General features: G+C 43.6%; 1 protein-coding gene and 1 long non-coding RNA gene across 5 annotated transcripts; both read right to left on the bottom strand.

The window, feature by feature from the left end:
- Positions 1–797: 797 nt before the first annotated feature.
- On the bottom strand, positions 798–11,809 carry fxyd3 (FXYD domain containing ion transport regulator 3). Of its 3 annotated transcripts, none has more exons than XM_085473311.1 (8): positions 11,528–11,796; positions 5,511–5,544; positions 3,942–3,974; positions 3,734–3,757; positions 3,411–3,485; positions 3,264–3,300; positions 2,775–2,818; positions 798–1,018 (listed from the first exon to the last, which is right to left on the bottom strand). In XM_085473311.1, exons 2-8 carry the CDS (start codon positions 5,542–5,544, stop codon positions 999–1,001), a joined length of 267 nt encoding a protein of 88 aa, XP_085329437.1. In that variant the 5' UTR covers positions 11,528–11,796; the 3' UTR covers positions 798–998. The 3 variants fall into 3 exon arrangements, with proteins under 3 accessions (XP_085329437.1, XP_085329438.1, XP_085329439.1); XM_085473312.1 differs by lacking the exon at positions 11,528–11,796 and adding an exon at positions 10,240–10,350; XM_085473313.1 differs by lacking the exons at positions 798–1,018; positions 2,775–2,818 and adding an exon at positions 2,825–3,180 and having other exon boundaries at positions 11,528–11,809.
- A 258-nt stretch (positions 11,810–12,067) lies between these two features.
- LOC146698263 (uncharacterized) lies at positions 12,068–16,243 on the bottom strand. Of its 2 annotated transcripts, XR_014923010.1 has the most exons (7): positions 16,152–16,234; positions 14,695–14,739; positions 14,568–14,600; positions 14,172–14,186; positions 13,903–13,977; positions 13,759–13,780; positions 12,068–12,604 (listed from the first exon to the last, which is right to left on the bottom strand). It is a non-coding gene; the product is annotated as an uncharacterized LOC146698263 (long non-coding RNA). The 2 variants fall into 2 exon arrangements; XR_014923009.1 differs by having other exon boundaries at positions 14,172–14,600; positions 16,152–16,243.
- Positions 16,244–26,135: the final 9,892 nt, after the last annotated feature.

The raw sequence follows: 26,135 nt of genomic DNA, 5'->3' as shown, positions 1-26,135 counted from the left end.
AGATTGTTACACCCATGAGGTGAATCTTTCCAATTCTTTACTCCTTAAAACATCTTTCAGAAAATCAGACACACAGCGTACAATGAGAAGCGTATCCAGTTAAGCCTCATTCAATTGTTGGAAACAACACAGCTCACTCTCAACAACTACATCATTTTTGTCTCTGTATTACTGCCTTCGGTATACTGGTATTGTACAGCAGGCCTTAATTTGAAACTTCATAAAAAGCCCCTTTGTAAAAAAGTAAGAAGTAAAGAGCACATAGGTGTTTCAGCATTTCTTTTATAGAAACATGACTCTCTGAACAGTGCAATCCACTACACTCTTTCAAAAGGCAAAACATGGAAACGAACAGATTTTGATGAATTCCCAGCAGCACCCTAATTACTCATGAATACATGGATTTCATATAATTCACACAAAAGCACACAGGGTTAGGCCGGCCACAGTAAGTGACTAACATCTACATCAATGTTTGACTCAGACATACAGTACAGGTATGAGGAGTAATGTGAGACATTTATTTGGGAATAGGTTTGTGCTACTATTTTACTTAGATACATTCAAAACTACTAACATAAAAAAAGACCTGTGTGTCAATGACCAATTTCTGTCGTGAGCAGCTGGGTATCACAGCTGGTTAATATCGATTTATTCATTTTTATTTTTACACAGTGTGCAGTATCACAAAAGGTAAACTGATTGAAATGAAAGTGGCAAAACCGTGTGTGTGTGTGTGTGTGTGTGTGTGTGTGTGTGTATATATATATATATATAAATGTTTTTGAACGTGGGTGTATGGGTTGAGGGGCGGATTGAAGATCAGTAGCTCAGGTAGAAAGCGCCACACCTCAGATCAGGTGCACACAGACTACTCTTTGTTTATCTCTCTAAATAAACAACAGTAGGGTGTTGTGGGTTGTCACGAGTCCCAGTGCTCATCCTCTGCGGTGTCTGTTGCTTGCAGATTTGGGAAGTCGGTGTGTTCTGGCTGACATCTAGCAGTCGCAGGCACGACCTACAGAGACACACACAAAGGAAAGCATGGTTGACTTTCTTCCTGAAAATATGATTGCCAACATGAGGCACAAACGGGGTCCTTTAGTAGGGTCTGCATGACTTTGCTTTAATCTGCAATATAACTCAAACTGCATTTTTTAAAAAAAAATTAAACCTCTAGACTTTAGAGAACACTGTGACAAAACATTGCAGATTTAACTGGGATCTTGTGACAGCAGTAAACTTATTTAGAGAAGTAACTACTGAAAAGTGTGACTTTTTTTATTAGGCATTAAAAAAAGGAAAGAAGAAGCAAAATACTTCAAAAACAAACAAATAAAAAACACCCCCCAGCTCAACCCCATCATGGCAAGTGAGGCCGTAACAACGTAGCAATCATAATTTTATGTAAAATGATGAATGTTTGTGGCTCTTTGTAGAAAATCCACTCTTTGTTATATGCTGCTCATCATCTGAGAATGAACGTCAGAAAGAGGAAGAGTGTGTGGGCCTGTGAGTGGAAACTGCCTAACAGTGCAGTATGTCCCTGTGGGATCCTGCTGAGTTGCCTGTATACACACCCAGTGTTTTTTTTCCATATGGGCCACCTGTGTGTTTGTCCTATATTAAAGCTGCTAAAATCAAAACAGCTTGGCCTCAGTATCAACAGCTCCAACACAGAGTATACAAATTAACAATATTTCTGTGTTAAAAAAAAACAAAAAACGCTAAAAAATGCAAAGTTAAATGAAACAGCAGTACTTTTTGCCTTCCTCTCTCCTTCCCTTCTCTGCCTGCCAGACTCCCAGAGTCCCTGCACCTGTTGAACAGCGAGGTCTGTGCCATCTCAGTCCAGCACTATGAGCGTTTTCCATTCTGTGTCAGTGTGTGCGTGCGTGTGAGAGACACATGGGGATGTCTACAGTGAAGCAGATGGACCGAGTATATATAACTTGAGATCTAGGCAGGATGCCAAGTGGGTGATAAAATTGTGAATATGTTGATAAGAGAAGAAGTTGTTTATCCGGCTTCACACAACTCATAGGTATGCATTAAAAAGCTGAAATAGAGTGTCCTATACAGGAACAAAATATTCCATTTCCAATATTTATAACTTCATCACATGACAGAACATCAAACTTTTTTCCTCTTTTTCACTCAGTTTAACTGTCTAATGAGTGTTTTTGTTATAAACATTTATGTGGTTGTTCCCCCACTTAGAAGAACTTTATCTTTGCTCTCTGAGAGGAGCCTGCACACTGTGCCGAATGGGACATTAAATGGACTGGCCTGTAATCGGACACACGTGAGGCTGACCAGTCAGTCACTGATTCAGGGTGAGAATGCTGGACAACAGTCTCTGGCCGGTCGACTGGTGCACCTTTAGTTTGTGAACCAGTTAATAAGGTAAAGAGTGTTGTCAATGGGGCGACCGTGGCTCAGGGGGTTGGGAAGCGTATCTGTAACCGGAAGGTCGCCGGTTCGATCCCTGGGCTCTCTGTCCTGGTCGTTGTGTCCTTGGGCAAGACACTTTACCCTACCGCCTACTGGTGTTGGCCAGAGGGGCCGATGGCGCGAAATGGCAGCCTCGCTTCTGTCAGTCTGCCCCAGGGCAGCTGTGGCTACAACCATAGCTTGCCTCCACCAGTGTATGAATGCGAGAGTGAATGAATAGTGGTATTGTAAAGCGCTTTGGGTGCCTTGAAAAGCACTATATAAATCCAATCCATTATTATTATTATTATTATTATTATTAATCAGGATGTATGCATTACCTTGATCGGTAAGCATCTGCTGAGCATTGCTTCCTGTCCTCCGCCTGCAAAGAGAAGCAAGAATTCAAGAATTGGGGTTGAAAAAAACAAAACAAAAGCCTAACATGACTTGCAAGATAATATTTGATATGCGGTGCCATTAAGGTCCGTCCACACTGGAAGTGCTTTGTTTCTTGTGCATTGCTTTGAAACTGAGGGCTGGTTGCAGATATTCGAGGCTCCAGTTGTCAGGAGTATCCTGTGCTCTCATTGGCAGTTGCTTCAATCGCTTAGCTGGAAGTGCCACACAAAATGTGAGAAAAGTTTATCTCAGGTCCTGGCCGCTTCATGTTGCCAGCGGTTATTTAACCTGTAGTCACTTGTAGTCAAATGTGATCACTTTCTGTGGTCTCTGGTGGGCACATTGCTGCAAAACATTTCCGGTGTGGCCGCAGCGTTAGTTTACTCCTGTTACACAGATGTTTTTTAAATATTTCGATGACAGATCACCTCTTATTCTGGTTGAACTTGCACCTGCAGTGGCCGCCTGAAGTGAGAGAAAAGAAGCAAAGATGACTGCGTGCCTTTGATGGAGTCTATTTATAGCTGTGCATATATTTGTATAATGCATGTATCTGTGAGTATTTTGCCACTTACTGAGAAGGATGGTGATGCCAATGAGACAGAGAACGGCAGCTAGGATGAGGCCTCCGACACGCAGTCTGTGATAGTCTGCACGAACACATCATGTTAGCCATTAGACAACAACAACAACTTGAAGTAAAAAAAAAAAAAATAGTCAGACAAAAGGTCGAGACTGAAATCGATGCACCAACAAGTAAATAAATATTATAGACATTTACCCAACAATATTTATATTGCATTCTTCTTTTATATAAGGGTGCAACAATCAATATAAGGCATCATCTTCTTACTTTAATCAACTGACATAAGACAGTAATAAATTTACAGATAATTACCAAAGGTGAAGGGGTCATCTTCCGCTGTAGGAACAGAAATAAAGAGGATCAGTTAAAAGCAGACACACGGGAAACATTCAGAAACATCTAAGTAGTGTTATCATCAGTGGTATTATCAGAGTTACTAAATCGTGGCATGCCTAAGTGTCAGGAGGACAGGTTTCAAACATTAGGCTCTATTGAATCTGACGTCCAGGACTGTACTTACCGTTCTGTTCTTCTGCGAACACCAGGGACACAACTGCAAGGGATCAGACACAACAGTGAAACAGAGCCAATCTCGTGCTGCTGATAAGAGATCTTGAAAGTGGAAGCTGATGTTAAACTATTTCATGCAGCATTCAAAGAAAGGCAATGAAATTCTCTCAGTGGCAATTCATAAATACCCCTTAAAGCTTTCGTATTTAAAATTATAAATAAAGCTCCGTTTCACCAAATATCATCTCTAGTTTCCACTTGATGAAGCCTCGCTTCATTACCAATGGAAACTACACTGTCAGAAATTAGTTCCACATACGGTGCTGTGAAAATGTATTTCCCCCCACTTCCTCATTTATTGTTTTTTTTTAATGTAACATATTAATGACACTTAAATGTTTCTGATAAAACATTTTATTTTTAGACAAATATAATCAAAGTGAATACTAAAATGCAATTTAAAAAAAAAAAAAAAAGGATTTTATTTATCATGGGAGAAAAGTTACCCAGACCTATTTGACCCTGTGTGAAAGAGTTTGGTTTGAGGTCACAATAAAATATCTCGATCAGTTTTCACTCAAGATTGTTTTTTTTTGGGTGGGTGGGTGTGGGGGGGGGGGGGGGGGGGGGGGGGTTGTATTTTGAGCCATTCACAGGTGGACACGTGGTATATCTAACTGAAGTGTTCTTGAGCTTTAGGACATGAACTGATGGATGGACATTCTCCTTCAGGACTTTCTGGTAGAGAGCAGAAAGCAGCCCAGACCATCACACTACTGCCACCATGTTTGACTGTTAGAATCTCGTCGGTGTTTAGAATATTTTCTGCAAAGTTTTGGGGGGTCATCAAGTTTTTTTGGTAAATGTGAGAAGAACCTTTGGGTTCTTTCTGGTCAGCGGTGGTTTTCTCCTTAGAACTCTCCAATAGATGCCATTTTTGCTCGATCTTTTTCTTGTTGTTTAATCATGAACTCTGACCTTAACTAAGACTAAGTGAGGCCTGCAGTTCTTTAGTTGTTGTTCTGATTTCTTTTGTGACTTCCTGCATGATTTCTCCAATCATCAAGTATTTTTTAATTTATGATTTAATAATTGAGGCAATTACTTTTTCACACAGGTAGGTTTGAATACCCTTTTCCCTTAATAAATTACATCATCATTTAAAAAGTGCATTTTGTATTTACCCAGGTAGTCTTTGTCTAGTTTTTCAATTTGATGTGCAAGAAAAAGGAAAATCAGAAAGAAGCATATACTTTTACACAGTACTGCATTACTGTAAACCTAATTAAACCAAGACTGAAATGGTGACCAGATGATATCTGTAGCCACTCATGAACTCTGCTGTTTATTTTCTCCCCCCACCACGTTATCAGGAGTCCTCAAATATTTGTACAATGTTCTGACAGGAGAGAGACTTGCAAGCTCTGTTAGAAGGAAGTGAAGCTAACTGGTCATGCTTTCCGATTTAACAAATGAATGAAAATAACTTAAGTTTCTCATTTTAGAAAAAGAAAAAGAAAAAAAAACGTGATACAATTTTTTCCCCCACACTATATTAAAAGACTTGAGTTTTACTTACTTGTCATTAACACCAAAACACAGATCTTCAACATCTTCAGGATTTACATAAGGACAGAAACACAAGCTCTAGTTAGTTGAAACATCCAGAACTTCATGTTTCACTTGTGCATGCATGTTGACTGAAACCATTAACTTCTAGTCAGTACAAGGCTCTGGCTAGTACCAGCCAACAAAGTCAACAGACATGATGCAACATTTAGCCTCACAGTATTTTCTGAGGGGCAGTAAAAGGACTAAACACACAGAGATACGCTTACAGGACATGCATCTGTCCCCTTTGAAGCACACACAAAGTCAAATGATCAAATTCAAATGGATACAAAGTGGCCCCTCCTGCTTTATTTTCACACACAGAAACTTGAGCTGATGTTGATGGACACAAAGTGCTCTAATGGAGCCTCAACAGGAGAATTACATCTCTCGTGCATACTGCATTGCACTGCTGCCATCTTAAAGCACCGAAGCATTAATGTTCTATAGCCTGAATATAGACCACATTCTAATGTCATCATGCATTATATATTGTGTGGCCACAGCTATGGTGACTGTCCAGGTGTTTGAAGTTTCCTGTCAGTTTTTTTTAAGTCTTCTTTGTAAATTAGCTTTCACTTGCAGATAAACAGGATAAATCCACAAGAATATGGTAAGTGCACTCAAACTTCACAGCTATTTCTGTCTGAAAAAACAAGAACAAAACAACTGAATTCAACTTTTTTTAAAGGTGAACTGTGCATTGGCCAATTGAGCTATTTCTACTGTTGCCTGAGGAGCTTGGAAGAAAAGCATCTGGACTTCTTTAAGTTTCTTGAAGACGTTTCTCCTGTCATCCCAGAAGCTTCCTCAGGTCTAGGAGCAATGGTGTTCCCTTAGAAGTGAAGAAGATTCTCAGATGAGAGGTGAAATGTCTTCAAGAAACTTGGAGAAGTCCAGATGCTTTTCTTTCCAAGCTCCTTAGACTAAGACGACCTAGATACATCTATAAACTTGTGTCACTGTTTATAGAGAAATGTATTTCCAGAGAAGGGCACCCATATTAAACACACTATCTGAGGTATTTGTGCTGTGTGAGGTGGAATATCGGAGCAGGGGTATCATGTGCTCTCAGAAAGGACACGCCTTAACCCCCTGCCCCTGAAAGAAAAAAACCAGGGCAGCGATTTTCCACTTGGCATAAACATTCACACATTGGAAACCTTTAAAAAGTCTGGCATCCCCTGACATCCTGAGACAATGGGTTGGTCTGAGTTTTCAGTCATAGACTATAAGACTTTTGCAAAGATCTGGGATCTTGACAGGATTAGTTTTTTTTCCCCCAAGACTGCAACGAGATTCTTTTTGGGATTATTCTCCATCATGCTCCTGGTGGAAATTTACAAGAAGAAAAGCTGTTGATCCATGGGGGAGAAACAGAAGCAGCGTTTAGTAACGACTGCCTTGGATTGAATGTTGTTTGCATGAGGCCAGACACAAAAGTTAAGATAACATTAAAGAGAGAGGGCTCCGACTGAGCTTTGCGGCCACCTTACACCAAACAAACCAGATGGGGGACACAAATTTAGCAAAACTGTCATGTATGCCCTGCAGCATTTGTCTGTGAACTGAAAGGCTGCCATAAGAGGAGATCTGAGTGCACCCCTAGTTACTTGTCAAATTTGATGCCCCACTTAGCTTGTCTAAACTGTCCTGAAACCAGTAACAGCTTACCACTTACCCCCCTCTGTTTTTCATGAAACTACTATTTCCTGTAATTTCATGAGAAACATGAGAAATTATTGATTTTCTCCACCATACTTGATATGGGAAAGACTATCTTTGGATTTTGGACTGACAGACAAAAACAGACACCTGCCAATGATCTGATGGGTCTGTGAGAAAATCTGTATTTTTCACGTGTCATTTTATATACAAAATTATTAAATTGGTCAATTAATCTGGTATCTTCTAGCATTTTTGCTTGTGTGAAAGGGAGACATGGTGGTCACTATAAAGAATGTAAGCAAGAACAATGTGTCTCCCTGTTCAGCTGGTGGTATTTCGGAGTTTGGCAGCAAAGAGGAGAAAAAGAAGATCAGGACGAGCGCCTCCATCACAGTGCCTCCCCACAGCAACCCAAGGCGAGCCAGGGGGAATGCACAGTTGCTGGAAATAGGCCAACAACCACTGGAGAATGGTTTACCTAGTTAGAAAGGCACCGGGGGAGAGAGAAAGGTGGGAGAAACAAAGGCAAAAGCAGACAGAAAGACAGTAAGAGAGAACAAAGATGGAAAAAAAGAAGGGCAGCTGAAAGGTCAGGCAGGGGAGAGAAAGGTGGCGCCTCCCAGCTCCTACTGAAAGATCATATTCTAACGCAAATGTTAGTGTAGGGTGGGGCGAGGCAGTAAGTGATGAAGGTGTGTATCCCAATCATTGTGTTCATGACTTGCAGAAACACAAGAACAAACCACCTGGTGTGTAAGTAAAGTGTTCAAACTTGGCCAGAATATGCGGATTGTTCATGAATAACTCACATTTACACAACTACTAGATTTTTCATGTATAAAAAGAACAAGAAAAGCTGCAGATCTTCAAATTGTAAATGCTGGAAACATCAATCTATATTGTATTTTTGTTTAAAAACCTACAAGAGTCACTGGCTAATCATCCTGTTGTTTCTGACCTAATTTAGTTATGGTTTCAGGCCACTTGGAAATTACAAATGTTTCCAGAGAACCACTAAAAACCTATATTCACAACTGCGGGCACCAACTCCCCGTGGAGCTTCTTCTGCTCCAAGGATAAAGAGCTTTCTGTTCTGGCTCTCCCCGCCTGTCTCCGACTATCCCTCGCGTTTTGTTGTCAGCTCTCGGAGCATCCCTCTCCCTCCTGACCTCGGGAGTGCTTTACACTCCGTCTCATGCTCTCTTGCTGCGTCCTTTCACCCATTGCTTCTTTCACTTCATCTTCTCTGTCCTCATCAGAAAGTGTTCAGCAATCGCATGTTTGTTTAAACACTGCTGTTTCATACAGCTCTTCTGTTTTTTAAGCTCCTGTTACCCTTCCAGTGCCCTCCAGTCAGTTTAGACCTCTCCTTTATTCTCTACACTCTTCAGTTCCTGGACACGCTTCATCACGTCCTTGCACTTTCCCCAGCATTCTCTCGTTTATCCCTTCCCTTACAAATTCCCTTGAAGATAGGCTTTCTACTCTATACACTCGAGCCCATGGTGAGCTTCCCTTTTCCGCCCAACACTCCTTCTCCTCCCTTTTCTACAAGTGAGGTTACGCAATAAACTTCAGCTACGTTCCACTTCGACTTCTGCTAACAAGTAAAGCTTCTGCAAACTGATTTTTAAGTAACGTGAACATTTTGTGATCAGAATTTTTTCCTTGTGTTGGTGCTACTGCAGGAAAGATCGTAGGGATCCAAAATACACAAGGAGCGCTCCTCGGCTACCATTCAGTGTCAAGAAGATGATCTTTGGGGAATGAAATGAGCAAAGCACACAAACATGTGAGCACCTCGGCTTTGAATGTGAGCCAACTGCCAGTTCCACCAGATCATGCTTAAGCTGCTTAACTATGTTTTGAGCCATGAGGGTAAAGTACAAAATGAATCAGTGATACAAGTACGCGTGTATGAAAAACACACGCATGCAGTACGTTATAACTACACTCTAAGTCTTAATATCAGAGCTTCCTCTACTGTGTGTGTGTTTACAGCATGTATGACTTGGTTTCTGTCTTCTAACAATCCCCCCACCCCCCGTCCACCTGTTTGAATGCTGGACACTGGTGTGCTTGGGGTCATGTAATGCACTACAAAGCCAGCTGCCTATTTTCAGAGGCATTTTTTTATTCCTAAATTAGAAGCAGTGAATTCCAGTATGCAAAACATCCTGTACGAGTCACACACCCACAGGGAAGTCTTTGTCCTCGAAGAAACACACTGCACACAGTGTGAACCTGCTTTAACCAATACTTTTCCTCTACTTGCCCAAGACAGAGCAGAACCTCCCTTCACTTTGTGACTCCGGCGTTTGATGATTTTCCAGAAACGAAAGGCTGGAAACGAAATGTGTGATCACAAATGCAAGCTGAAAACAGCAACCACAAAATGGGCTCTGTTGTTGCAAAACTGTGTGGACTCCATTGACAAGTAAAGAGAAACAAGCAACAGAGAAAGGAAGGAAGAGGCATGAGGTGGAGGAGATCAGCACTGGCAAAGAAAATGAAAGAGTGACAAAACTGAAAAAAAAAGGGAAAGAAATACATCACATGACATAAAGTTTTGAAGTAGGATTTAAGCTGACAGTGAGTGGGAGAGAGGAAGATGAGGGAGAGTGCGGTTGGGTAAGAGAGGGGAAGAGGAGGGACACAGAGAGGGAGTGGAGCATACTAAAGCCATGAATCACTCATGGAAACCACAGTGAGCGGCTAGAAACAGTCTTTATGTTGTAGAGTCATACTCAGCAGATCAACAAAGACCGTACATTTCCATAATTTAACCTCCTCTTACACCCATCAATCTCCCAAGTGCTGACTAGCAGCTGCTCAAAACAAAATTTTTTGGAAGACCTCTATCATCGGTTTCTCTTCCAACATTATCCCAGAGAAGGAAAGGGAATGCTCTGAAGGTCACAGTCACATGGCTGATCTAAAATCAATGTCTTCTTGTTGCAGTTTCTAAATTTGTGTTTGTCAGCCACTGAACTGATGCAATTAGGAAAGGTGAGCAGCAAGTGTGCCACCTAAGAGCGCTTCCTCGTCCTCCCTTTTCTCTCCACTGCTGGTCCCGTTTTCTTTTTAGGCTTTTGTAATTTACATGAGGAGGAGAGGACGTCCAGACAAGTCTGTCTCAGCTAAGAAAGGAAAGAAAACGCCATTGCAAATACTTTGACTATATAAGTGAAGTTATTATCATCACAAAATCATCTTATTTAGCTTCTGTCCTGTCTTCTTACCATCTCTTCTATTATATCACCAGCCTATTATCCTAATGTTTGCCCCCTAGCTTATATCACTGGAAAAACAGGGAAGAACTGTTGGGAGAGAGTTGATCATCATTTTCCACAGAGTACATTTGCTCTGCAGCACTCCCATCACGTCTTTGCACAACACATTTCACAGCCTCACTGTGGTTATTTGGTTCTGTGGGGGCTTTATTTTGGTGGAAAGTTAACTTATTTGCTCCATATCTGAATTCCTTGTGCTCTTGCAGAGTCTTCTTTGCACATGCACAGTCTGTATCTGAAACCATGACGATCAAATGATTGCTTTGATAAATTAGCAGCATGCTATGCATGTCCTGTGCAACATAATCTGACTGCCTGTGTCCTTGTCCCACTCTGTCCTGGTGGCACACAGTCACTTCTGCTCTTATCAGCTGGTCACACATACCATTTTGCAGTCCTGTTAAAAAAAAGACCGTGTATACAGCCTACAGTATGAGCACGTTAGAAAAGTCTAAAGTAGGAAAGCTTACAACCGAAAACGGAAAAATAATGTGCGCTTTTTAAAAATCCAACTCCTTATTGGTGCGATAAAATATGCCGCAAATATTCCTTTGAGTTTTTCCTCTTATCTGATGAATTTAAACAAGGACCTATCTACAAAAAGCTGGTGTACATTAAGCCTGTTGAGCACTTAAAAAAATAGCAAAGAAGGTGATGGACACACGCACGCAAATAAGCGCGTGCAGTCCCGTTGTCCTGGCACTGGTGGGCTCGATGGAAACGGCCAAATAGACGTTATAGGCGCCTGACGCTCTGCTTTTCCGCCTACGTTGTATTTACTCGTCTTATTTGAACCTTTAAGTGTAGAAAAACACAATAACAAAGTTTTTCCCCCCCAAAAGTTCTTCTTTTCTAAGATGACAACCTAAATGTGACGTGACCCTACAATTAGCCCGGAATGAGATTAACGCTTTCAACTGACGAAAAAAAACGTAACTTCATCAACAAATTTCCGCAACTAAGGATAGACGAGGGCGTCACTGCTGTGTGAAATGTGAGCTAATTTATTTGTTTCGGCACTTACCTTTGTGTTTAGCAGCGACAAGCAAATCACGAGGAAATTTCTCACGAGCGGACGGATACGTGACACTGAAACTGCGACTTCTCTCCACGCGCTGCGCCAACACCCTGCCTTCAGCACTCCGTGACACTCTACAGGTTGGCTGGGTTTTAGGGAAAAGGGGGCAGAGTTTAAACTGCTGGAGCTTTGTTGCCGTATCCTGATCCCAGGTCAGTTTTTGGGGGTTACGTTTGTCAGCAGAAGGGTTGGCGGCTGGAGAAGAGCTGGGTGTGGAAGCTGATCCAGAGTCAGTTGTAGGCGCAGAGTTGGAGAGGAGGGGAATGTTTGCTTGTGGAGAAGGAGACGAGGTTTGTGGGGTCGGGGTTGGCTTTTCCTCCGCTCTGTGATGTATGTTTACAAAAACGGGCAGTAATAATTTTATAAGTACTGTAATAATAGCATTTGTCACCATTACAGTTGAATATGAAATAACGTCTTATTTTACTGCTGGAAATGAAAGTTTGCTAATTTGCTGTAGGGAAGTTATGAAAATGAGACTCTTGGTTAGTGACACCAACATTTATTTTGACTTTAATTTCGAATTGACTCAGGATATTTGACAGAATACACTTTTCATGATTATTCCAATAGTTTAGAGTTTGACAGCATCAGTATGGACAACTGATCAAAACAGCAGGTAGTAATGCTAAAATGCTAACTGTGTATTACTTAATCAGCTTTACACAATATTAATAACTAAAGAAGCACCATATGGCAGACTGGATATGATGCATGGATGAGTGTGTATTTACAAAAATAAACATCAACGTATCAGCACAGAAGTGGACATTTACTTTTTCTCTTTGCATCTCCTTCTAGCAGACTGGAAGGAAGTGATGTCAAATTTGAGCAGTACTTGATTAAAAAAAAAATAGGATGTGTCTTCACACAGGTATCTGAGCAGGTGAGCCTCCTCTGAACCCCCCTGCTCTCAGGAGGCAGTCAATCTCTCCGCCCCATCTCCTGCCAGCTCTTCTTTCAAGGCCAAAACCAGTTTGTCAAGCATCAGATCAGATTTCACTGCTGTTGTCAGTATGTTTTCTACAAAGTGACAGAGGAGCGAGAGGAAGTAATTAGTGAAGTTTCAACAGAAAGACGGAGATGGAGACAATAAATAAGAGTCACTCAATTAGGGCTGTCCCAAACGATTATTTTGATAGTCGACTAGTCACCGATTATTTTTGCGATTAGTCGACTAATCAGATCATGCATCCATTGAACGTAAAACGTACAGCTTATTGCACCAGCATGCATCTGCTCTTATATAACTATCATTAGCTTACAGCTTTAAGTGTTTAAGGTATGTGCTAACTAAAAATAAAGACAAGATAGTTTATTAAATTTAAATGAAATTTGCAGATTGTTTCGGTGAAGTTTAATAAACTCAGCCGTCTGCTCCTTGCTATCTAAAATATAACAGGACACCGGAGTATATTCTCAAGCATCTCACACTTCTGATAATCAGTTGTCTGCTTGACGTTTATTCAGCTGTGTATAAACTATAACTTTAATCTCAGCCAAACCGATTTACTCAGGAACAAATACTGAAAAAAGCCAAACACTAACATTTTTAAGTTATCTAAGTGACTTATATTACATGTTTAACCTGAGTAGCGAAAGACGGCGGTGGGTTTGAAAACGATTTGCCGGTCCGGTGTTCTCACGGCTCTAGTTAGCCTAGCCCCCGGCTAACTATCGAGCTAGTGGGTAACAGATGTCTCTGAAAACTTCGGAGCACTTTTGAAAATATGTGGTGTCTTGATAAACTGAGCAGATATTTCAAGTTTACACAGCTACATTAACATAAAATATGTTAAACGTTTATTTTGTGACCAGAAAGAATAATAAGAGTAACATTAAAACTAAGTAGCTGCCGCCATTGTTGGAAACTGAGCTGGGCTGCACTATGAATTCTGGGACACAGTTTCTTCTTCTCCGGGGTTTAACGGCAGCTGGCATCCTTGTACATGCAGTGCTGCCATCTTCTGTTTCAGTCCGTTATTACACTCTTAAATCCTGCTACTTATTCCTGCGTCTTTTGGGATCTAGCTTCAAACGACGCGTCGACTATTAAATTAGTCGTCGACGATTTTGATAGTCGACGTAATCGTGACTAGTCGACTAATCGTGGCAGCCCTACACTCAATTTATTTTACAAAGTGAGGCTTAAAAAAGACACAAAAAGAACAGCTTACCCTCTCTTCTTGCATTTGCCATCTGTGGAGAGAAACCATGATGTAGTCAGTCCCAACTCAATTACAGTGACCTTTTTTTTCTACAGAGGTTCAGAGGCACATTTTTGTCCATGTGTGTGTTTTTGTTGCGATTACAGTACTTACAAAGCAAAAAACCGATTCCTGCACTGATCAACAAGATGGCAAAGACCAGTCCTCCAATCCGTAGGCTTTCATAGTCTGTTTGATGCAAAGCAAACACATCCGCAAATCAAGCAGAGAACCAGCACATTTTCATTTATGATATGGATTAAACTGAACAGAATACACATTGTCATACTCTGTTCTTTTATAACTTTTTAATGAGCACATATTATTGATGTGGTAGATTTCAAATTGTATATGATAAAAGAAATAAGAGCATGTACACTTACTGTAAACAAATGAATCTTCAGACACATGAAGGAGGCGATATAAGAGAGGGAAAAAGAAGTTAGTGACAAATTTGAAGTAGTCGTGAAGTGTGACAGCATTTGGTTTCCTTGAACCAGAGGAAAGAGAGAATGTAAAGCAAATGGAAATAAATAAATATGGTGTAGTAATGACATTCTGTGAATTATCAGTTGAGTAGCTATTATTAGAACTAAGCAAACTGATTTATCTGCTCTGCGATGACCTTCTGCAAACAGTTTGACTCTAAAAATATTAGTCAGGGCTGCAGAAGAATGACTTTGATTGTAGGGAGAAATACATTTGTGGATGGCTTGTTTATAAACCAGGACTGCGACAAACCCATTCTCAAGGTTAGGTGCACGTAGTTTTGACCTTACTTGCTTCGGCTTCCACAAAAAGGCCGAACAGCACTGCAAGAGAAGCAAGGGTGATAAAATATGAATTCTATGGATTTTATGTGGACTTTGTCTTTAATGTCATTTTCTGCATTTCTGTTTTGTTTACCTGTGAGAAAAGCCACAAGAGTGAGATGGCCCATCTTCAACACAACTGAATGAGACAGATGGAGAGAAATGGTGAGACACGATTGCGAGACATCACTTTTTCTCACATGCATACATAAGAGAGCCAAACAGCGCACGCTCTGCCCTCTCCTCGGGAAGATTGCCCTTGCCGTGTGAGAGGTCGGTGTCTCGTCAGCAGGGATGCACTCCGAGTGTTTGGAGAGTAAACAGCGGATCGCTTTTTGTTTTGGGGAGGAACCCAGCGGGTCCTTTCCCTCAGCCTACGCTCAGCTCTGCAAATGTTCATTGCAACTGGATGAATGCTGTCATGTGCTTTCCAGTATCGTTTGTTTTGGAAGTAACATGCTCAGTGGAAAAAAAAAGAAAGAAAAGTTTTGCAGTCTTTTAAAATGTATGGTGTCTGAGGAAATTAACCTCAGCGTCATCCCCGAGTTCTGAATGACCTTGGAAGACCCCTGGGCTGGCAAGAGTCAAGGCATTCTAGAAATTTAGCACCTTTTCTCTTATTGGCTCTTCTCTCTCTTGCTAAAAGTGATTTTCCATCACTGTTTGGATTTTTAACAGCCATGCCTCTTTTCAAACCACGCACAAAACCCAGCAAGATAAAAGACACCTCGTGCTTTTAAAACACATCAGATTTGCCTGTCAAGAAGATCAAAAAACACCTTGATGCATAAATATGCCGTCTGATTTTTTTTCACCATGCATTGATCCAAAATCACAACTGCACAGAGTGATAACGGAGTTTACCAGGAATGGGAGAATTTCTGAAAAAACCCATCAAAAATGAAAAAAACAACAACAACCCCAAAACAAACAGACCGTGGTTGCAGTGGACACCTTTCTCAGTTTCACTTCAGCTCTTTGTAAGCTATAAGTTTGTAGTTCTCTATGGCTCACCGATGGACCAATGTCAGCAAAAACACAAGTAGTACGAGGTAGGTAGACCGCTTGTTTGAAGCTACATTCAGACTGCCAATGCATCGCCAGTGCACTAGAATGGCTGAACCATAATTTGCCCATCAGAAAACAGAGCAGCAACATGTTTCGTTTTTACAAGATCATTGATTTGATCTATCCAGAATTGACTTTTCAATTCTGAATATGCAAAGAAGACACCAAGACAAAAAACATCCTAAATATGGAAAAAGATAAAGTTTTGCAGTCTTTTAAAATGTATGGGGTCCGAGGAAATTAGCCTCAGCGTCATCCCCGAGTTCTAAATGACATTGGAAGACTCGGTGCATAAATAAACCAAATATCCTAGATGCCCTTAACAAGTCTACAAAACAAAAAAGATTTGCTAAGCACTCTCTTAAAGCAAGCTCAGCACACCTACACCATCACCGAACAGCAACTACAAAGAATCATAACCTTGGCGCCTGATTCCTAAGTCCTAATTCCCATTGTACCTCGCTGCACCATACCTGTGCTTACCTGAGCTGATGGTTCAGTGGCAGTGGTGTGTGCGGTGACAATGTTCTAAGACACGGTCTTGTTAAAAGCGTCTTTCTTATTTTACCTGACTAAGTGCTCCCTCCTCCTCCTCCTCCTCTTTATTTGGGATATAAACAATTGTGTGTACACGTGTCCGGTGTGGATGTGAGATTGGCTGCTGTGTTGACGCATTTACACATGTATCAGAGACCAAAGTCACTGTTGCTACATAAACATCTGCGTGTGTATGGGGATAGCAGGAACAAAGCCTGTCATAATGTCCCTCAGAGAGGACATTCTTAAACGTAGTTGAGAAACTCTGTTATATATGTTGATAGACATTATTATCATGCTCTAAGCTAAGCACTGCTTTGAACTGCAAAGGATGCTTTGACATAACGGTGAGTCGATGAATCCTTTAAATAGACTCATTTGCTGTCCCTGCTGCTTTCAGAGTGGATAGAAGTCAGGAAAATACACACACCAACTCCCTGACAGTAGCATATAGACCACCTTGCTAGCAACAGGTTAGGTCCCTTTTGCCTTCAGTTCTTTAATTTCCGAAAGATCAGCAGTTTCTGAATTACTCAGACTGTCCGGTCATGTCTCCTTCAAAGTCACTTACATCACCTTTCGTTCTCATTCTGATGCTGGTTTGAATTTCAGGGGGTCATCTTGACCATGTCTACATGCCTAAATGCATTGAGTTTTTGTCCCAGGTTGGATTTTCTAGCGTATTTACAGAAACACTAAATCAAGTTGAAGCTTCAGCTCCCTGCACAGGTTTTTCTATGGATTTGCTACGGATTGGCTAAGCCCCTCCATGATCTTAATGTGCTTCTTCTTTAGCCCTTTCTTGCCTTGGCAGTATGTTTTGGGTCACTGTTATATCATGAGACCCATCTACTAAAATATAACAGAATAGCTCTTTATTGTCATTGTACATGTACAATTTGTTCTGGCTGAGGGAAATAAGTTCTTATGGTAATCCACAACCAGTGAGGCAAGACCTTGCTTGGAGATTCATACTGAGGGCGATTGATGGTCTTTTTTATATTTCTTCCATTCCTGAATAATCACAGCAACACTTGTCACCTTCTCGGCAAGCTTCTTGGTGATGGCCATGTTGTTCAGTCCATTGTGTGTGTTTATAATCTTGTCCCTTACATTCTTTTGCATGGGATGGAAGAAATTGTTTCTGCGGACAGGTGTGCTTTGCACATATAATGAGTTGCGATCAGGATTGATTGATCAGTGGGTCACATGGGCACACAGCCAAGCTGTGGGAACCAGAATTCTGGCTGTTATTCGAGATCAAATACTTATTTCAGTCAGTGACATGCAAACCGTTTTATAACTTCTATGTAATGTGTGTTTCTGGATTTTTGTTTTATATGCTATCTCTTTTCATTAAAAAATTAAAATACCATAAAAAGTAGAAACTGTTCATTCCTTTGGAAGTGGCAAAACTTACAAATTCAGATATCAAGTAAGAATTTTTTCCTATTTTCTACTCTATTCATTTTTTGTATAGTGTTATATATTTATCAGTTTTTATGTTTGAAAGTAAAATTTTGCCTGAATTATTAAGGCTTACCTCTAAATGTAGCCTTAAATAAAGACATGCTTGTGTGAGCCTTTGTCATACATGTTATTTTTCATTTCCTTCTCCTTCTCCTTTTTTGGTCATGCCCCCCCCCCACACACACACACACACATATTGTCCTGTTTCTGCCATTTGAAGATCTGCTAAGTTTCCAGGTATCCCCGGTGCTCATCTTTCTGTGGAATATGTTGCACTGTTTTGGTCTGATGGTTGCTGGGCATTTTCCGTTTATTTGTCCTGGGCAGGATATAGAGGTCGTTCTGAGAAGAAAACTTTCAGCTTTCTCCTTGGTTAAAAGATAGCATAAACAAAAACACAGTTTTCAAATTGCGATGTGTTTGTTTTTGTTTAATAAGGTGTTTGTGTACAAGTATGCTGGTTAGTTATCCGCGTAGATTTTCTTTGGTGTTACATTTTATCATGCCGTATAGTGGTGCCATTCCTTGTTCTGTCACACAGCAGAAAAAAGCCGAGGTAGACTGTATCCGTCTGATACCTGCAAGGTTAGAAAAGAGAGACAATGACACAGACACAAGAATGTAAAGTATGTGTGCTGAGGTTTTGGTCTATGGGAGAGTAAAATACTTTGACACATGATAGTGGCAAAGCTGATGACAAGAAAGGAAAATGGGGGAGTGGAAAAACTAAAATCCAACATTTTTTTTTTACATCCCAATGCTATGCTTATGCTTAGCTTAACTAATTTATAATTCATCAATGGTTTGAAGTTATTTTTTATACAATTAAATCACATTATTAAGCATACAGGGGTGAAAGAATGAGGCACTCAATAACAGCTGTGTGTGTGGTGTCTGTCTGCATAAAGCACCACTTGCTTGTCATAAGTGAGGTTAAATAAAGGTCATTTTCTTCCATGACATTGGCATGTCACTGATAGAATTACAGGACGTGTCCTGTACAATATGTAAAGGACACTCATGCATTTCTTTTTGTGAAGGTAAGAGGTTTCTATCTGCAGGAGCTGTTTTCTTCTTCTCTGGCCTCCTATCTATATTAAAGAACATTTTAACAGCAATAAGAAACCACAGTAAAGTTTATCCTCGAACAGGTATGAAACTACTCTGAAACTACCCCAGGTCAATATAGCATACTATTGTTCTTTGACAGTGAAGCTGTTGAAAGTCTGGTTCTTTTCTTTAAATACAGGTTGTAAAAGTAAAACAAGCTCTCAAAAATAACATTTACAGTCGCAGGACATCATTACAGTTCGTACAGAACTAAGAAAGAAGGCATTTTCTGCCCCGTCTTCAAGGACTAGATTATAGAAGCTCTCTCGATGATCGATTTCACTTGCAGACTTTAAAAGACATACAAATGACCTTGTGAAATCATCACTGGGAACTAGTTCCTGTTTTTGACATGACTGTGTAAACATTAGACAATTCTTTGCTCTTTTTATGTTTTTTGTTTTTTTTATTGTTGTAATTTTAATATGTTGTCTCTCTTGTATTTGAGACATTGAGTCTCAGTGGGACTACCTAATAAATAAAGGTTAAATAAATAATGTCAACTACTTGTTTTGGAGACATAATGTTTTAAAGCATGGCATAAACCAAAATGTTTATAAAATATTTATGTTATGTGTTGATTTTTGGAGAGCAAAATTTAAATTTCAAATCTCTCAGGAGCTCTCCGAAGGCGAACAAATCCTCCTTAAAAGCACAAAAAAATAGAGGCTGTATCTAAAAGTTGTAAAAGCTATAAAACTGATCAACTGCCCCACAACTAACTCAACTCGGCCAGTGCTACTAGTTATTACTAGTCTACTACTAGTCATTTCTTTCGATATAATGGAACAAGTTAAATAGTTTCATTGTATTTGACAAAGGTCATCTTGAGAAGACACACTGAACAGTGGACACACACGTGCGCCTCTGTTATGGTGGTATTTGAGGGTGTTTTTCCATAAACAGGAGAAAGAAAGGTGTGAGGACAGGTAAGCTTACGTAATAGTTAGAAGTCAGACCTAGAAATGTGTATAATAATAATCCTTGCACATAATTATCCTTACAATGATATCATTATAATGATATCATAACAATAACAATAAAAGCCCAACAATAACAATAAAAATGATAAAGCCCTTCAAAATAAAGTCACAACATGGTTTATACGCAAACACAAAGTCATTCAGATTTACTAGTTGGTGGCCATGTGAGAGTCCTGTGTGTTTAGACAGTTAGATTTAATCCCAGCCAGAGTAAGAAATAAAAAGTGAGGAACATAACCTGACTGGCTCCTAAACACATATCCATCATTTTCCTCATTCATCTTTTAGCCATGCTAACACTACGGGCTAAGATGAGACACTAGAATATGACAGAAACCTATCGTGGTGCGGACCGAGGTGCAGATGAGCAGCTGAATCAACACTTTGCTCCAAACTACCTCACTGTATCAACTAAAAGTTGAGGGAGAATTCTCTCCTGCTGATCTCACTCTCTCTCTCTCTTTCTTTCTCTCTCCCTCTCTGTCTGTGTGTGTGTTTTGCTGGGCTCGTCAGTCAGGTGTCACAACACACAGCAGAGTGAGTGAGGATCCCAGTCAAAGGCAATCAAATGGCAGGGTAAGCGCTGTATTACTAATGAGAGACTTGGTCCCTGTTTTATGCACCCAGACGTGGCACGTTTTATGAGTAGCAATGTTTTAGTGACGTTGGAGAGAACTTTAGCAACATTAAGTTTAGAAATAAATGGTTAGTTTATTGGAAATGTTATGAGCAGCTTGCTTAGACTGACATGAGGGTGGAAAGTTAAAAAAAAAAGCAAATACAAGTAGGTAGTAGCTGGTCCTGAGACAAACTGTAATCACCACCAGGGGGAAGCAAAACACAAGAGGTCGCTAAAAGAGATTTACTTCATATCAACAGGGAATTACAGTTTTTTCTGAATGCTTAAACCCTAACTGTGATTCCTGTAGCACAATCTCTAAAACTATTCAGACTTATAGCAAAACCACTCACTGAGTTTGCAAAACTAAAAGCACAAAAACTGCTTTGCACTCAGTTTGCAATTTTGTAACACACACTTTGCACAACTGTAGGCACAATTCACTGCACAACACTCAATTACCAAATTTCCAACACACTCCTAGCAAAAGTATACACATGTATGGCTATCATTAACACTAATTTGCCAACTGTCTGGCACACTTTCACATGTGAAAACTTTTTTAGATAATTAGTTCACTTTGCAATCAGCCTAAGCACTATAATACAGGTAAGCTGTGTGTGCGGAGTACAATGGAGGGAGCAGAAAGAGTGAGAAGTAGAGGAGGCCGAGGAAGAGGACGTGGAGGTGAAGAAGTAGGATGAAGAGGACGACAAGGACAAGGAGGAGCAAGAGGAAGACGAGGAGGAGGGAGAGGAAGATGAGGAGGGGGGAGAGGAAGGGTAGGAAGAGTAAGAAATAGAATTGCTGATGACATCAGAGCTACAATAGTGGACCATGTAATCAACCGTGGAATGACCCTGAGGGTAGCTGGCCAACGGGTCCAGCCTAACTCGAGCCGCTACACTGTAGCAAGTACCATAAGGACATCTTGAAATGAGAATCGGTTAATACAGTCACTTCGCACAAAGATTTGTAGCACTGCCATATGCCAATGAGAAACACACCAATACCATTGATGTAAAAATACTGAAATTGTTACTTTACAGAATTGCTAGATGACCAGATGCTGGGGGCAGAGGAAGCATGTTCACTGCAGACCAAGTAACCCATATAGTCATTATGGCGATTGCAAATAATCCTATACTTGGAAATAAACACTTGTGTTTGTTTTGATGTGTTTGAATAAACACCAGTACTTGATGTTTGGATCCCTCTATGCTTATGGATCTGTGACAGAAGTATGAGCTCAAACTGACATAGCCTACCTTGTGCACAGAGAAAGCAAAAGCCAGATGTGTTTTGTATTCATACCATCAGTGTGCAGTTGGCGCATTGTGTGCTTAGTAGATGATGGCTTGTGTGTACTGTTTGATACGGAAACTGTCAGCCGGTGATCGGCTGTGATCAGCTGATAACGGGGCCGGGGTTAAAAGAGAGACGCCATCCACCTGTTCGCCGCTCAGACATCAGTCTCTTCCTGTCAGGAGCTCCGAAACTCTGCCGACATCAGTCTCCGCCTGATTCAGCAACCGTGAGTGACAATCCCTTTCAATCCTTTTTCTCTTCCCGGCTCCGCTCGCTCTCTGTCTGTAACGACAGTTCCGAAGCCACGCTTCGTGCACTGATCATTACTAGAATAACTGCGTGTCTGCTCCAAACCCACCGCTAGCCTTCGCCGCGCTTGGGTCTAGCCAGCACGCCACACGGGCACGCCGAATTACTGTGTGTGATCCGCCCGACCGTGACAGGATGTCTGAGCCCCATATAGACCCAGCGGAATTCGAACGGCTGAAAGCCGAAGTATTATATCTTCGCGGTGTGGTGGATCGGATGAGCACAAAGATGGAGTCTCTCACCGAAACTGTCCTCCAGCTTTCCTCTTCCGTCACCTCGCTGCAACGTCAGCCAGCGCCGGTGAGCGCTGAACCCCGGATCGGACTACCAGATAAGTGGAACGGAGTAGACGGCCGGCCTGATGGGTTGCTCGCCACCTTAGACATGATGTTTGAATGTCAACCCACTAAATATGCCACTGCCCGTGCAAAAGTGGCGATGCTAACCTCTCTCTTGTCTGGCCAGGCTCAGGAATGGGCCGCGGCTCTCTACAACAATAAGTCTGCAGCGTGTAATGACTATGCTCTGTTTGTGCAGGAGTTAAAAAAGACTTTCGTTCCCCCCAGCAGTGAAGTGGAAGTGGAGTCACAGCTGCTTCATTTACGCCAGGGCAGCCGACCAGTCTGTTACTTCGCCTCCCAATTCCGCACCCTGGCTGCTAAGCTTCAATGGGGAGATGCTTCTCTGCGCTCCATCTTTCTAGAGGGACTGGCTGATTACATCAGAGACGAGATGGCCGGCCGTGAGGCCCCAAAGACCTTGGATGAGGCCGTGGACCTTGCCCTGAAGATCGACCAACGTGTGATGTCGCGGCCTCGCCATGCCCCTCGGGCCTTAAAACCCTTCCAGCCTCAGCAGACCACGTCGTCGCGACCTCCTCCCCCCTCTGATGGAGCCACGGCTAGCCCAAGCAGCACATCCAGCGAGGAGCCCATGCAGCTGGGTGGACTCCCCAAAGAGGAGAAAGAGAGACGCTGGCGTGAGGGCCTCTGCGCCTACTGTGGATCAGCTCGACACCGTCGTCCCCAGTGCCCGCTACGGCCGGGAAACGACGACGCCAGGTAGACTGCGGGGGTGTCCCACCTGGCCCTTCCCACTCCTCCGATCCCTCTCGTTTTCTGTTACCGGTCACATTTCACCTGAAACACCAACAGCTCTCATCCGAAGCCCTCCTGGACACCGGAGCTGCCGAGAACTTCATCGACCAAAAACTAGCCTCTCGGCTTCGCATCCCATTGACTTCCGTCGACCGATTTCTCCCGGTGACCTCAGTAGACGGGCGACCACTCCAACCCTACCCGGTCCAGTTCCAGACCCAGCCAGTCCGCATGTCTGTCGGGGATCATCAGGAGGAGATCCGGTTTCTAGTCGTCTCGGCCTCTTCCTCTCCTCTCATCCTCGGATACCCCTGGTTCCGTCGACATGACCCCCACGTCTCCTGGTCTTCCTGCCAGATCCTGGACTGGGGTCCCCGGTGTTCACGCCGCTGCCTTCTCCTCCGGACTGGACAGGACTCAAAGTCAGAAGAGGCGTCACCCCCGGAGCCCATCGATCTGGATAGGATTCCTCCGGCTTACCATGACCTGTCCGAGGTCTTCAGTAAGAGGCGAGCCTCTGCTCTCCCTCCTCATCGCTCCTACGACATGGCCATCGAGCTCCTCCCGGGAGCAGTCCCTCCTCGTGGTCGCCTGTTCTCGCTGTCAACCGCAGAGAACAAAGCCATGGAGGAGTACGTCGCTGAGGCTCTCCAACAGGGCTTCATTCGCCCTTCTACCTCCCCTGCAGCTGCGGGGTTCTTCTTTGTAAAGAAGAAAGACGGCGGGCTTCGCCCCTGTATAGACTACCGAGGCTTGAATAAAATCACTGTTAAGAACCGCCATCCTCTTCCTCTGCTATCCACCGCGCTTGATTCCCTCTCCCAGGCCTGCATCTTCACCAAACTAGACCTACGCAGCGCTTACAATTTGGTGCGGATTAGAGAAGGGGACGAATGGAAGACGGCCTTCATCACCCCTAACGGGCACTGGGAGTATCTGGTGATGCCCTTCGGCCTCTGCAACAGCCCTGCTGTCTTCCAACACCTGATCAACGATGTCTTGCGGGACATGCTGGGCCGGTGGGTGTTTGCCTATCTGGATGACATCCTGATCTACTCCCGCACCGAAGTGGACCATATTCGCCATGTGCGGGCCGTGCTAAGCAGGCTGCTCGAGTACCAGCTGTTCTGCAAACTGGAAAAGTGTGCCTTCCATCAACGGTCCACTACCTTCCTGGGCTTCACCATCTCCTCCAATGGCCTGACCATGGACCCGCAAAAGCTCCAAGCCGTGACCCAGTGGCCTCAGCCTTCCAGCCTTAAGCAGCTACAGAGCTTCCTGGGCTTTGCCAATTTTTATCGGCGCTTTATCCGCAATTTCAGCACCATTGTCGCGCCACTGACATCCCTCACTAAACCAGCTAACCTGCCCAGGCCCTTCTGCCTCCCCCCTGGTGCGAAACAGGCATTCCGAGACCTTATCCGTCGGTTTGCTACAGCTCCCGTCCTGCTCCACCCTGATCCTGCCGGAGATTTTGTGGTGGAGGTGGATGCCTCCGATGTTGGCGCTGGCGCCGTCCTCTCTCAACATGGCCCGGATGGAAAACTTCACCCGTGCTGCTATTTTTCAAGGAAATTCTCTGACACGCAGCGACGGTATGGTGTCGGCGACCGGGAACTCCTGGCCATCAAGTGGGCCTTGGAAGAATGGCGGCATTGGCTCCTGGGAGCGAAAGAACCATTTCTGATCTGGACTGATCACCAGAACCTGATCCATATTCGTTCTGCCAAGCAGCTCAACCCAAGGCAGGCCCGTTGGGCCTTATTCTTCGAACCGTACAACTTCCACCTCGCCTACCGCCCTGGCTCCAAGAACACCAAGGCAGACGCCCTCTCCAGGCAGTTCGCCCAGGACGACTTCACGTCAGACCCTGGACCTATCCTACCGTCTCATTGTTTCGCTGCCCCCCTTCGGTGGCCCTTGGAGGACTCTATCCGGGATGCCCTGACCGCCGAACCGCCTCCGCCGGAGACCCCAGCTGGGCGGCTCTATGTGCCATCCCGGTGCCGTCAGGAGGCCTTGCTCTGGGCTCACTCCTCCCCGCTCTCTGGTCACCCAGGGCCCGACAGAACCCTCCAGCTCCTCCGTCGTGCCTTCTGGTGGCCCTCCATGACTCGGGACATCCGTGACTTCGTTTCCGCCTGTGACACCTGTGCTCGGGCCAAGTCCTCCACCCAGCCGCCCGCTGGCGACCTTCACCCTCTCCCGGTGCCGAGACGTCCCTGGTCCCATGTCGGCCTTGACTTTGTTACCGGCCTTCCATCTGTGGACGGTCTTGACACCATCCTCACCTTTGTGGACCGGTTTTCTAAGGCGGTGCACCTGGTCGCCCTGGCCGGCCTCCCCTCCGCCAAACGGATGGCCTGGACCATGTCGTCCGGCTTCACGGATTCCCCAAGGACATAGTCTCCGATCGGGGGCCACAGTTCACCGCCAGGTTCTGGAAGGCCTTCTGCCGCCTGATTGGAGCGTCTCCCAGCCTCTCGTCCGGCTATCACCCTCAGACCAATGGGCAGGTTGAACGGACCAATCAACAGTTGGGGCGCTTCTTACGGTGCTTCGTCTCCGCCCAACCGTCGCTATGGCCTCGTTACCTGGTGTGGGCTGAGTTGTCTCATAACCTTCACATCTCTTCCGCCACCGGTCTCTCGCCCTTTGAGGTCTGTCCTGGATTTCAACCTCCTATCTTCAGCCATCAGGAAGCGGAGGTCGACGTGCCGGCTGCTGAACGGCTGGTCCGCCGCTGTCGCCAGGCCTGGATCAAGGCGCGGGCTGCCATTTCCCGGGCCAACGCTCTGTACACCCGGCAGCATCATCGCCGCCACCGCCCGGGTCACCCCTTCCAGCCGGGGGACCGCGTCTGGCTCTCCACAAAGCACCTACGGCTGCGCGGTGAGTCCAAGAAGCTCGCTCCCTGGTTCGTCGGCCCGTACGAAGTCACTGCCCGGCTCAACCCCGTGGCTTACCGTCTCCGGCTTCCGCCCGCCATGAAGGTCCATCCGGTTTTCCACGTCTCGCAGCTTAAGCGGCACGT

Source organism: Copadichromis virginalis, linkage group LG11 (genome assembly GCF_057382275.1).
Source record: "Copadichromis virginalis isolate Kocher_CV1m ecotype Utaka linkage group LG11, C_Virginalis_male_GT1.1, whole genome shotgun sequence".
NCBI lineage: Eukaryota > Metazoa > Chordata > Actinopteri > Cichliformes > Cichlidae > Copadichromis > Copadichromis virginalis.
The sequence above is the reverse complement of the archived record's forward strand: the minus strand, read 5'-3'. Positions and strand labels throughout refer to the sequence as shown.

What these genes read in the sequence shown, in the direction of transcription:
- fxyd3 (XM_085473311.1), bottom strand. Translation starts at nt 5,544, where the DNA reads ATGTTGAAGATCTGTGTTTTGGTGTTAATGACAA. An exon ending in TGTTTTGGTGTTAATGACAA is followed by an intron (nt 3,975 to 5,510) that starts GTAAGTAAAACT and finishes GATCCCTTGCAG; the next exon opens with TTGTGTCCCTGGTGTTCGCA. An exon ending in GCAGATGCTTACCGATCAAG is followed by an intron (nt 1,019 to 2,774) that starts GTAATGCATACA and finishes GTGTCTCTGTAG; the next exon opens with GTCGTGCCTGCGACTGCTAG.